The following is a 12,175-nucleotide window of genomic DNA, read 5'->3' as shown; positions in this document are numbered from 1 at the left end:
GCTTTTCCTCCAGATAACCACTGTACTTCAGTATATAACAGAAGTACTTTATGTGTAGTTCCTAGTTTGTTACACAGAATATTAAAGAGACATTTATTTAAGGGTTGACATGTTCGAAGATTAATTTGTACCGCTTAATCAAGAGCATTCTTAAGTGAAGCTGGCTTTTTAAAAAATTCCAACTGTGAGAACATAGCATAGTGATAAAGACTGCAATGCCTGTTAGCACAGTTTGCAGCTGCTCTCCTTGACGTGTTAAGGTACCAGCAATTTTACCCCCATTATTTTCCCCCTATTAGTATAAATGGCAACACAGTGGAAAAGGCAAAGAATGTCTTAGCATTATTGTGGAAACAGTTCTGACCTTGCGGACCTCCTGAAAGTCCTCTGGAATCTCGGGTCTATGGACCCCACTTTAAAAACCACTGCCCTATATGTTTATTCTGGTCCTGATGAATATTGGCTTGTGAGAGCTCAAGTTTTTAAACTGACAGCTAGGAAATGTTAAGTTTGGTGTGTCCCTATGCTTTCCTTTCTGTGACATCCCTGAAGGCACTCACTGGATCCCTACTGGTATGGATGGAAAAGGTACCACCAAGGTACCTTCATGCTTGCTCTTGTTTTTTCAGTTATTTTGCAAGTGTTTATGGAGCCCTATGATGTACCAGGTTCTCTGCCTGCACTGTGAGCCCTAATGTGGAGCTTCTCATGCCCTACCTCAGGCAAACTACTTGTGTTAATTCCCTATGGCTGGCATAGCCAATGACCATAAACTTAGTGGCATAAAACAACATACATTTACTATCTTAAAATTGTCAAGGTCAGAAGTCTGATACCGGTCTTTCCAAGCTAAAATTGAGGTGTTGGCAGCGTAACATTTCTTCCTGGAGGCTCTCGGGGAGCATCTGCTTCCATGCCTTTTCCAACTCCTAGAGGCCCCTGCGTTCCTTGGCTCGTGGCCCGCTTCCTCCATCTTCAAGGTCAGCACTGTTGCTTCTTTCTGACCCTTCATCATTGCATCTCCCTCTGACCACAGATGGGAAAAGTCCTCTGCTTTAGGGATTTGTGATTATGCTGGGCTCACCCAATGATGCAGGATAGTCTCCTTATCCCAAGATCTGTAACCTAAATTGCAGCTGCAAAGTCCCATTTGCCATATAAGGTAACATATTTACAGTTCTAGGGGCTAGAGTTCAGGCTTCTTTAGGGGGCCATTTTTCTGCCTTGCACACACTCTTAGTAAGTGTGCATTAAATATTTGTTGACGGGATGAAGGAAGGATCCTATTGCATCACTCATTTCTGAGAGCTTTGCTCCTTCCTCATATGAGATGTTGATCATTTAAGACTCAGTTGTGGATTCCAGGATTTAGGTGTTCCTTTGCTGTATTTCTAAAGTGAATGAGTACTTCTACTAAAGCACTTACTATTGCATCATCACACTGTTTATTCCTACCTCTACCCCCCTGTAGCTCTTGAATCTTGTGCCTTCCTTTGTTCTTTGTTGTATCAAAGTACCTGGCACATCATATGCACATAATAAAGAATGCATAAGTGCATCAGTGAGTTACTCTTACACATCCCAGTCACATTTTTGCATTTTTCCTGGGACACATAGAGAAGCAGAATGGCTTGTTATGGGAATTTAAGGCCTTGTGACAAGTTGTAACGCAAGGATGGCGAGTGGTGTTTTGGGGTAGAAGGGCCTTAGTCACTCCTTCAGGCGCCTGTTGGCAGCGTACCTGAGGCCGAGCAGGAGCTTGGAGGGGTTGCCGAGATGGCTCCTCCAGCAGCACCCTAGAGCAGGCAGGGTTTTGCTGAGCGTCTGCAGGCTCAGCACCTCCAAGGAGCAGGTGTGCGCCAGCCTGGCCTGCCCGGCAGCCGCATGGAACACGGCCGGTTTGCTCTTCATGCCTGCAGAGGCAGCCAGCGCAGGGACTGACTCTGACTTTGCAGAGGTGTTTTAATTCAGCCAGAAGTTCGACTTTCTTAAGGCAACATGTGTTTCACAGAGGGCCCTTTGTGCGGAGTTACTGGGGACTCATTCAAAAATAACAGGAGCCCCAGTCTACAGAATCGTTTTGTCACTCTAGACACAGCTCTAGTCTTCCACCTCCTACCAGTAGGCCCATTTATAGCGAAATGAATAAGAAATTTAATCCCTCGTATTTTTTTTTTGCTTTGGTTGTGGTTTGCTCTGTGTATGCTTTTTTAAAGGCAGTGTTTAATAATGTTTATATTGCCTTTAACCTTTGACTAACTTTGCAGTTTGTAGGCTGCTCCTCGCTCCTTTGAGACTGCTCACTTCCTGTTCCTAGAAGGCATTTCACTCCCTTACCAATCATCTTGATCACTTCTGCTGGGGAAGAAAGGAGTCCATGGAGTGGTAGGCAGTAGTGGTTGGAATAATAGTATTTATCCAAGGCCATGCGCCAGGCATGGTGGTATGTGATTTACTTCTGTTATTAAATCTTTAAAACCACTTTATGAAGCAAAAACTGTTATCGTGTATCCTCAAATGTAAGGGAAAGTGTTTTCCACAAAATTAGTCCTCAGAAAAGAGGGTACCCCCTTATGTTTGAGTCCTAACAAAGACTGCCCTGTGGTGGGGATTAGTCTAAAAACCACAAAGTAGTTTAAGTAATTGTCTCAGAATTATGAAAATGGGTGCTTATTGTTCGGGAATGCTTAATATTCAAGTATTGGTTGGTATCATTTCCATTTTAATAGACGAGGAGACAGAGACTTGGCAAAGTTAAATAACTTGCCCAGGGTCGCACAGCTAATAAGTAGTATATCTGGGACTCAAACACAGGCATATATCTTACTCCCAAATCCTCATTGTCAGTCCTCCTCTGATTTTTTCTGACACCTTTGAAGAGGTTTCAGTCTAGGGAATCACTGATGTTTTTCTTCCTTCTTGTTGAGGTTTCATTCTAAGAGCAGAGAACACCAGAAGGTGAGGATATATCCAGGCTGGAGCCGTGCTTGTGTGGATAGCCATGCATTTAGGAAGCTCTAGTTCGCCCTCTAGGTGGCATGGGGTTCCCTCTCTTTCATCCTTTCCAGATGATCACCCTGCCTCCCTTCGCCATTGGCGGGAAGTTTATTGCTTCCCGAATCAGTCCCTTTCTGCGGTGCTGGTTGTGGGAATTCTTCGTCATGGGGAGCTGAAATGGCCTTTCCTGGAATTTTCAGTCTAACAGAAAGGAGATCAAAATACACGCGGGTTTGTCTCATCTGATCTCTGATCTCTGATCTCTTCACCTACCCTCCCTCTTCCCTTCCCAATAAATGTTTTATTTTGGAAGAGTTTTAAATTTACAGAGAAGATACCAAGATAGTACAGAGATTTTCTATATATCTCTCAGCTTATTGTTAACATCTTACTTTACTGTTGTACATTTGCCAGAACTAAGAAACCAATATTGGTCCATTATGATTAGATATAAACTCCAGACTTTATTCTGATTTCACTAGTTTTTCCCCAATACCCCAATATCCTTTCTCTGTTCCACAATCCCAAATTACCTTTAGTCATTATGCTCCCTTAGTCTCATCTAGTGTATGATAGTTTTTCAGCCTTTCCTTGTTTTTTGTGACCTTGGCAGTTTTGAAGACTATTGGCCAGGAATTATGTAGAATGTCTCTCAATTAGGATTGGTCCAGTGTTTCATTGTGTGGTGTTGGATTTGGGAGAAGAAAACCACAGAAGTGAGTGTCATTCTCATCATATCATATTGGGAACATGATAGCAATATGCTTTATCACTGGTAATGTTAACCTTCATCTTCTGACTAAGGTAAAGTTACTCTTCCCTTCCCTTTTTATATAAAATTTTTTGAGAAGCAGCCCACTCTCATGAGATAAGGGTATGAAGTTCTAACTCCAGGTGGTGGGACTATATAAATTATTGGGAACTTTCTTAAGGAAGATTTGTCTCTTTTCCTACTTTTATTAATTAATGCAATCACTTATTTATATCAGTATGGACTGATGCGCATTTATTTTATCCTTTGGATTATAACCCATTACAACTTAATTTTTTTTGCTCAAATAGTTCCAACTCTGGCTGCTGGGAGGTCTTCCAATTGTCTCTTACGTCCTTTTGACTTGCTGCCATTCTTTTGTTTTTTTAAGGATTTCCTTACTTTCTGGCACTACAAGATCTCCCAGGTTCCTCTTGTATTTTCCCTGACTCATCCCTAGAATTAGCCATTTTTCCAAGGATCCCTGTTTCCTGTTATTTGAGAAAGATAGTAGAAACTTAGGTCTGACCACTGGATGTGCTCATTGCTCCTGGAGTGTCACTACTTCTAGATCCTCTTAGTGGACAGAGTTAGGAAATATGTGTATGTCAGTCCATGCTGCGTACATGTCTACAATATTTCTGTATCTACATTTGTTTTCACAGTAAAGCTTTTCTTTTTTGAGCACTGTGTAGCCAACAGTGAGAATGTGATTTGCTGCCTTCTACCACCAACTGCAATGTTTTAAAAAAGGAGGAGTGGAGACAGTGAAAATGGAGAACTTGACCAAAATAAAATTGAAGAGCTCAGCCATCTTCTAGTTGTATCATGTCATTTTAGACATACAATGATTCTAAGAGATTTACTGAGATTCTAAGAGGTTAAGGAACTAGATACTGGAACAGTCAGGATTGGAATCCGGCTTCTTGAAATGGAGCCTCTTTATTTCTGCTGTATTCCGTGCCCCTTTGAGACTGGTCAGTATTCTTGGCTTTGTAGTCAACTCAATAATTAACTTTCTGGAATGCACTAAGCAGAGGAGAATGAAATTTTAGAAACTGGTGTTCACAGTTATTATCTAGCCAACAGAAATCTGCTAGAGTGTCTCTAATAAGGGATTTTGCTCTAGCAACGTATCTTAAATTGACAGCTTGAAAATAATGGTCTGATGGCCAGATGTTAGTGAGTGAGTCTTTTCGAATGATTATGATGATTATCCTATCATGTTTTACTTTTTATAACTATCTTTAAAAAAATCCTTTTGCTCCGGGGAGAGAATCATAAGCCTTCTGTAGGATAGATACTCAATGTATACAGTTGCTTTTTAGAAGTGGGATATAAAGCAATGAAGGAATCTGTTTCATGTCATCCAAGGAGTTGGTGATGAAGTAAAAAGCAGAAAAAAAAAAAACCCCACAAAAACACCCCCCTCCAAACTGCAACCTCGATGACCCCTTTTTTAACAGGCCAACCACACAGCTCCTTCCTTTTAAATTGTTTCTGGCAGCTTGTAAAGCAGAGAAAGAACACTTGCAGGTCCTCCCAAGAGAATCCTGAGACTGTGGGACAGGGTGCCTTCAAAACTTTTGGCTGGTTTCCTTCAAGAAGTGGGTGTGTTTATACTTGGGGAACCATGTCTTGCCGCCATGTAACAGTAAAACCTCCGTTCTATTCTTTCCATTTGTACCTTATTCATTCCAAAGATTTACCATTTTATTTTGTGCAGTACATTGTGAACATCCAAGATTTTCAGTGGAAATAAATGGTAACAGCTGTTTTGTCAGGTACTAAATAATATAATTGGGAATCTTAACCTTGCAATGATATATCAAGGTATAGAAATGATGACTAAAAAAGCTCATTTTAGGTACTCATCCCCGTACAGAATCACATTCAGCTGATTGCTCCCAACTTTATTCAAAGAATTTCTATAGGTCTTTCTTTATCCCAGTACTCCCTTATTTACATGGCTTTTCCTCTTTAAGATAGTGTCTGTTCACCGACATAAACACACACCCTAAAGTCCCATTTTCCTTTCCTGCTTTATTTTTCTCTCTTTTATCACTATCTAATATATTACATATTTTACTTCTGTACCCTTTTAATTGTCAGTTTCTCTTAAGCTCTATCAGAGCAGGGGATATATTTTGTTCATTACCATATTTCCAGACCTAGAATAGTACCTGGAACATAGTAGATGCTCAATGAATACTTCCAAGTGAACAATGTGAAAGTTGGACGGTGTGATCATTTGGCTTAGGTTTTAATATAAATATAAATCGTTGGGTTTTATTTTAAAGAGTTACTTCATATTATAGGTGAAGTTAAATCACATTATTTAAAATAGGGGCTTATCTATTCACCAATAATCTCAGAATTTGTGCATAATGTTTTGGAAGTTATGCAGTTACTCCAGTAATGCAGTGCTATTTTCACATGTAAGGAATTTTGAAATTCTATGCTAAATATCACTCAAGCAATTGGTGGAAGAGCTAAAAGAAAAAAAAAAATTTTTTTTTGTTTTTCAAAGTTTTAAGGTGAATTGCCTTCATACTGGCCCGAAGATACCTTGAACCCCAAGTGACATTACTCGGTTTGATCCCTTATTCTATTCACTAAATTTAGTAGAAAATGACTCTTCATTATTTTTTTTTTTTAAAAAGAACCTATTCAGACTGATATTTGCTAATGTAGAGAATACTAAAAAGAATATGCTGCAAAACCTGAGGCCATTCCTCTCAAGGAGTGTCAGCATTCATTTGGATATATAGATGCTAGCATATTTTATTTTTAATCATTTACTTTACAAATATATTATTTTTATTTTAAATTTCTAGTGTCTGAAGTACTTGTATTTTTATTTTTAAAACTAGCAGACTCTGTTTAACCAAATGTAAGATAATACAAAAGGGTATACAACTTGACTAGCTATTTTATAAACTAGATCTTTTATAGTGTTTTTAGTTGTATAAACAAGATCTATTGTAAACTAGATCTTTCAAAACAACAACTCTAAAGCCAAATTTCTTGCATTATTCTCTCCAGGACAAGAAACAAATAAGAAGCAACCTAGACAGTGAACATCACAGATTTGTTTTCATGCTACCTTCGGACTGACGTAGTGCATGAATTGCATCTTTGTACAAGATTGACTTATTGTCACATTACCACCTTTTATTTCAGAGCATCGGGGAGTCGACAGTGTCTGTTGTGTTAAATCAGCTGCTGCCCCTGATTAAGCCTTCAAATCAGAGGACCAGCGATGACTACAGCCCTGAAGAACTGTTGATCCTCCTAATATATATTTATTCTGTCACTGGAGAATTTGCAGAGGACAAAAACCTGGCAGAAACTGAAGAAAAAGTGAAGAAAGCATTGGCTCAGGTCTTTTGTGAGGAGTCTAAGCTATCACCTTTGCTGCAAAAAATCACAGGTGAGTAAAGATGTAGCACATAAATATCACTGATACAGAAAACAGGTTTAAAAATAAAAGCCCTTTCAGAAAGAGGACATAACCATCTTCATTGGAATGGTTTGGGATTTCATAAGGTCTGATGAATGCTAGCAAGCCTTTAGGGGTTTTCATTGCAGATTTTTTTTTCCCAGTCATGGGAGTGAAGTGGCCTTCTAGTTGCCTGTCAGAATTCATATTCCTTAGAGCCCAGAGTCTTGTTAAAATAGCAAAATATTCATAGGACATAATATCTTAAAGGAAAATAAAATATAGTGCATCTTATTCAAAGGGTTTCTGTTGACATATTCTCTTTGGTATTGTCATTTCAAACTTTAAAAAAAAAAAAGGCTTCTTAAGATATTGCACAATGATATTGGATTAAAAGGTTGCCATTTTCCAGAGTAATTTCCTGTTTTGACATGTCATATTTCATTTGAATCTGAATTAGTTGGTAGTATCCAAAATAATACTCAAATATCCCGTAAAGTGGGCTATTTAATTTGGGAGAAATATATAATTAAATATCATAAAATCTAACTTTTCACCTCTAGTTGGAACTGTGATATAATTCATAGAGACATTCATATGTTTTAGTCTGTATCAAATTCAATATTTTTATTTATATTCTCTGTAAAGCTTATTTCTATTAGTCTGGACTGAGCTGCAGTCTGTTTGAAAGGGAGATATTATTAAAACACACATAAAACTTAAATACTTTAAAAACATACCAAGTGTCAATTCACTAATGAATGTATGTGTGTGGTGGTGGCGGGGTGGACCTCTCCATTCAGGAAGGCTCAAGTGAGGTGGATTATAAGTTTCCAACCTCTCCTGTCCCCTGTTGTGCCTCCCTGGCAGGCAGGGGTGGGGAGTACCCAGATTGCTCCGAGGCAGGCTGTGTAAGCTGTCGACGTAAGCATCCCGTGCATGTGTGTTTTCCTTTGTGCCCACTGCTGACCTTTCTTGTGTTTAGTTATGGAAAATGAAACCCTGATGAGATGGAAACCAAATGAAGTTTCCACAGAAATGAGACATTTTCTTGCTTAGTGTAGAACCTGTCTGCCAACTTAAAATCTGCGTAAGGAAAACTGGTGGAATTTGTTCCCATCTCATTAGGTACAGTGCTATATGTGATTACATGTGTTTGGCTGTAAATGAATATTGAAGCTTTACTATGGTTTATGCAGTGCTAAGAACAGTGATTGGATTCAAAGTAAAATTGAATTCTAGGAAAATTTAATCAGAAGTTGTTCTTGAAATGCGAAATTTCAGAAACAGACAACAAAGATGGTGTGTTTCAGCTGAGGTTATTTGGATAACTTTTCTGTAACGTTAGTATGTGACTATATTATTTTGGGAATTGAAGTCATGCTCTAAGAGTATTCATGTAATATTTGCTCAAGGTGTTTATTGATCGAGCATTTCATTCTTTATTAGTTTCCCTATTTAGGATTGCTCAGGATATTGCATTTTCTTGCTTTTAACTGTGATTTCACATTTTAAAACACTTCTGTACATTCATGTTTATAACAGGAAAATTTGTTAAGTTTAGCAGTTGAACATTAAAAAATAAGAATTTGTGGAAATTTCACTGCATTTAAAAATTTTAAAGACATCTTATTTTGTAATACTGGGTATATATTTCAGCTTAATCAAGGTGGATAAGAAATGCTACTTAAATGTGACTTAAGTGAACTTACCAGTGTAACACATGTGCATTGATAAACCTCTGTTTATACCCAAAGGACTTTATTTCTGAAGATAGACTTTGACCTGGCTGGTTAGACATACCCTTATTAAGTATATTGAAAGGTCAGTAATCCTGAGAAGTAGGGTTTATGTTTACAGTTAGCTGCTGAGGAGAATGTTTAACCTACATCCCATGATAAAAAGTAATGGGATAGTGTTAGGAGTGTCATGATTCAGTCTTGTAGAATAGGATGGGATACCCCAGTATGTACTGGAAGAATCAAATTGCTTTCAAAGGTGCTTGTCGTGGAACTAGGTTAGCCTGGCTTTTTACTGTGAACTTGTCCACAGTGTTGTGCTTATGTTATTCCAGTTTATGGTCTTGACTTACTTGTTATTGGGTGGCAGAATTTATTTTATGCCTTGTGCACATTATGTGGTTGATGAAATTTATTTAACAAGTATTACTGAAAATAAGCAATTAATCAATAAAAAATTCTTTTTTTTTATAAAATGCTATAGTTTTACTAACCTTAACTGTCAATAGGATCAAGAAAGCAACACTTTTTGTGCACTAAAAACTTAAGCATGGTATCATCACCCAGCTGCTAAGTGATAGAGCTAGAATTTGAACTCTGATGTTCCAGATCTACAGCCGATGTTTTTAAACACAAAATTCTAAACCTGCCACAAACTCACTTCCATTACCACTGCATTTATTATATATTATATTCTCTAACTTGTGCTTGCTTATACTTACATTTTTTTATCCTCACCTAAGGACATGTTTGTTGATTTTAGAGAGAGGGGAAAGGAGGGAGAGAAGGAGAGAAACAATGATGTGAGAGAGAAACATTGATCAGTTGCCTGTCATATGTGCCCTACTGGGGACTGAACCCCCAACCTAAGCACATGCCAGCTACGAATCGAACCTACGACCTTTTGACTTAACGGGACTAAGCTCCAACCAGTCAAATCACACCAGCAAGGGCTGCACTTACTGTTTAAAGCCATGCACACCCAACCATTCCACCATGTTCTTAGTATCTGAACAGTGAATTAATATTTGGTTAATGTTTTAGATATTGCTTGTGCTTTTTAATCTTTTTATAATAGCCAGTTATAGATGTTTCCTTATACCTTCCTATTTTTGTGCATGTATCCTCTTTGTTTCTGCATTTCTATAAATAAAATATAATTTCAGTCACTGAAATCTATTGATTGTCAAGTTTTTCTAAAACATGACTAGCAAATATAAATTTTATTTCAATAATATCTCTTGACAATAATTGTCTTGTGTGTAAAATTCATATTTCCTTTTATATGTTAAATACGTAATTTAATTTTGACAACTTCTTTTATTTCTTCTTATTCTTCCCTTTTATGGAACAGATGAAAAACTGTAATTGGCAAAACAAAACAAAACTTCAGCATGGTCAATGGCAGCATACTATCTTGTTTTTAATAGATACTTTTTGGGGAGATTGGTAAGCAAAAGCTGTCTTTTCTGCTCATACAGAATAACAAGGGGTGGCTCTCTGTGTGTCAGCAATGGGAGCTGAAGAAAGAAAATGGGTACGGCCTAAATATGTCATTGAATGTTGTTCTTTCTCAGTCTTGCTAAGTTCAAAGAGAGTATCAGTTTCCATACACGTTAGTATTTGCATGGCAGTCACAAGAGAAAACAAAGGAAAATCATCTGAAGTCTTTTCAGAGAATGAAATCAAAACGGTAATTTTAAAGATCTGTACAGACTTGGAATGTCATCCTGCAGGAAAAGCACAGGGCTCAGAGACAGAAACCCTTGTTTCAAAAGCCCAGGCTCTGCCATTTCCCAGCAGTGCATACTAGTGGGCGAATCACCCATCTTAGATAATAAACACAGGTGCCCTGCTGACCGCTCATGATTTTTTCAAGAATAAAGCAATGTTATATCTGTGAGCTAATTTTTGGTCCATGCAGAATTATAAATAGGTCATTTTTTCCCCCACTGATGTTACTATTTTGATAGCATCTAGCTGTCATGGAGGGTAGTGCTTCCCACCCTCATTCACATTGCAATGCACGTAGACAGTGAGAATGTTTACATAGTATACCGAGGTGAATGGCCAGGGCTCCTGTGGTGAGAGGCAGCCGCCCCTGGGGGCTCTGGCCACTCTAGGCCCCACCCAGCTGACCTGTGAACTGAAGTGAAGCAGCAGCTTGGCACACCTGGAACCTATTAGGGACAAATGAGTGTGCTAAGATAGGTTGGTCAGAAGGCTGTGGAATCAGAAAACAAAGAAAAACAAAACTCACATATTGTTTTTAATACCCAAAACTATTTTGGAAAAATTTCTTTTTGGTAAACAATTTTTATATTACTCATTGGTTTATTTCTTGAATTTTTATACTAACTTTATTTTTTATTTAATCTTTATCTTATTTTTTTCATTACCATTTAGTCCCCTTATACCCCGCTCCCCCCAGCAATCACCACACTGTTGTCCATGTCCATGAGTCCTTTCTCCCTTTTGCTCAATCCCTCCACCCGCCCAATCTCCCCCACAACTAGCTGTCTTCCTGCTCTCCATCTCTGAGTCTGTCCCTATTTTCCTTGTTGTTCAGTTTGTTCATTAGATTCCACATACATATGAGTGAAATCATATAGTATTTGTCTTTCTCTGACTGGCTTTTCCACTTAGCATAATGTTCTCTAGGTCCATCCATACTGGATGGATGAGTAAAATTTTCTTTTTTACAGCTAAGTAGTATTCTATTGTGTAAATATCCCATAGTTGTTTTATCCACTCATCTATTGGTGGACACTTGGGCTGCTTCCCTATTTTGGCGATTCTAAAATAACACTGCAATGAACAGAGGGGTGTTTATGCTCTTCCGAATTAGTGTTTTGGGTTCCTTCGGATATACTCCCAGAAGTGGGATCACTGGGTCAAAAGGCAAATCCATTTTTAATTTTTTGAGGTATCTCCACACTGCTTTCCACAGTGGCTGCACCAGTCTGCATTCCCACAGACAGTGTACTAGGGTTCCCCTTTCTTCACATCCTCACCAACACTTGTTGTTTCTTGATTTATTAACGACAGCCATTCTGACAGGTGTGACCTGATATCTCATTGTGGTTTTAATTTGCATTTCTCTGATGATTAGTGACATTGAGCATCATTTCATATGTCTATTTACCATCCTTTGGAAGACTGTCTATTCAGGCTGTTTGCCCATTTTTAAATTGAATTTTTTTTTTTGGTGTTGAGCATTTTAAGTATAAATTTGGGATATTAACC

The 12,175-nt window shown here is 38.2% G+C and overlaps 1 protein-coding gene across 1 annotated transcript in view; it reads left to right on the top strand.

The window, feature by feature from the left end:
• Nucleotides 1-12,175, top strand: part of SCFD2 (sec1 family domain containing 2) — a 314,405-nt gene that overhangs the window by 98,175 nt on the left and 204,055 nt on the right. Inside the window, exon 5 of the mRNA XM_054582159.1 lies at nucleotides 6,932-7,181. Coding sequence (XP_054438134.1) covers nucleotides 6,932-7,181 — 250 coding nt within the window. The remainder of the gene's footprint in view (nucleotides 1-6,931; nucleotides 7,182-12,175) is intronic.

This window comes from Pteronotus mesoamericanus, unplaced genomic scaffold, assembly GCF_021234165.1.
Source record: "Pteronotus mesoamericanus isolate MK-2021 breed Mesoamerican mustached bat unplaced genomic scaffold, CSHL_Meso_final contig_68, whole genome shotgun sequence".
Classification (NCBI taxonomy): domain Eukaryota; kingdom Metazoa; phylum Chordata; class Mammalia; order Chiroptera; family Mormoopidae; genus Pteronotus; species Pteronotus mesoamericanus.
Note: the sequence above shows the minus strand (reverse complement) of the source record. Positions and strands in the feature narration are given on the sequence as shown.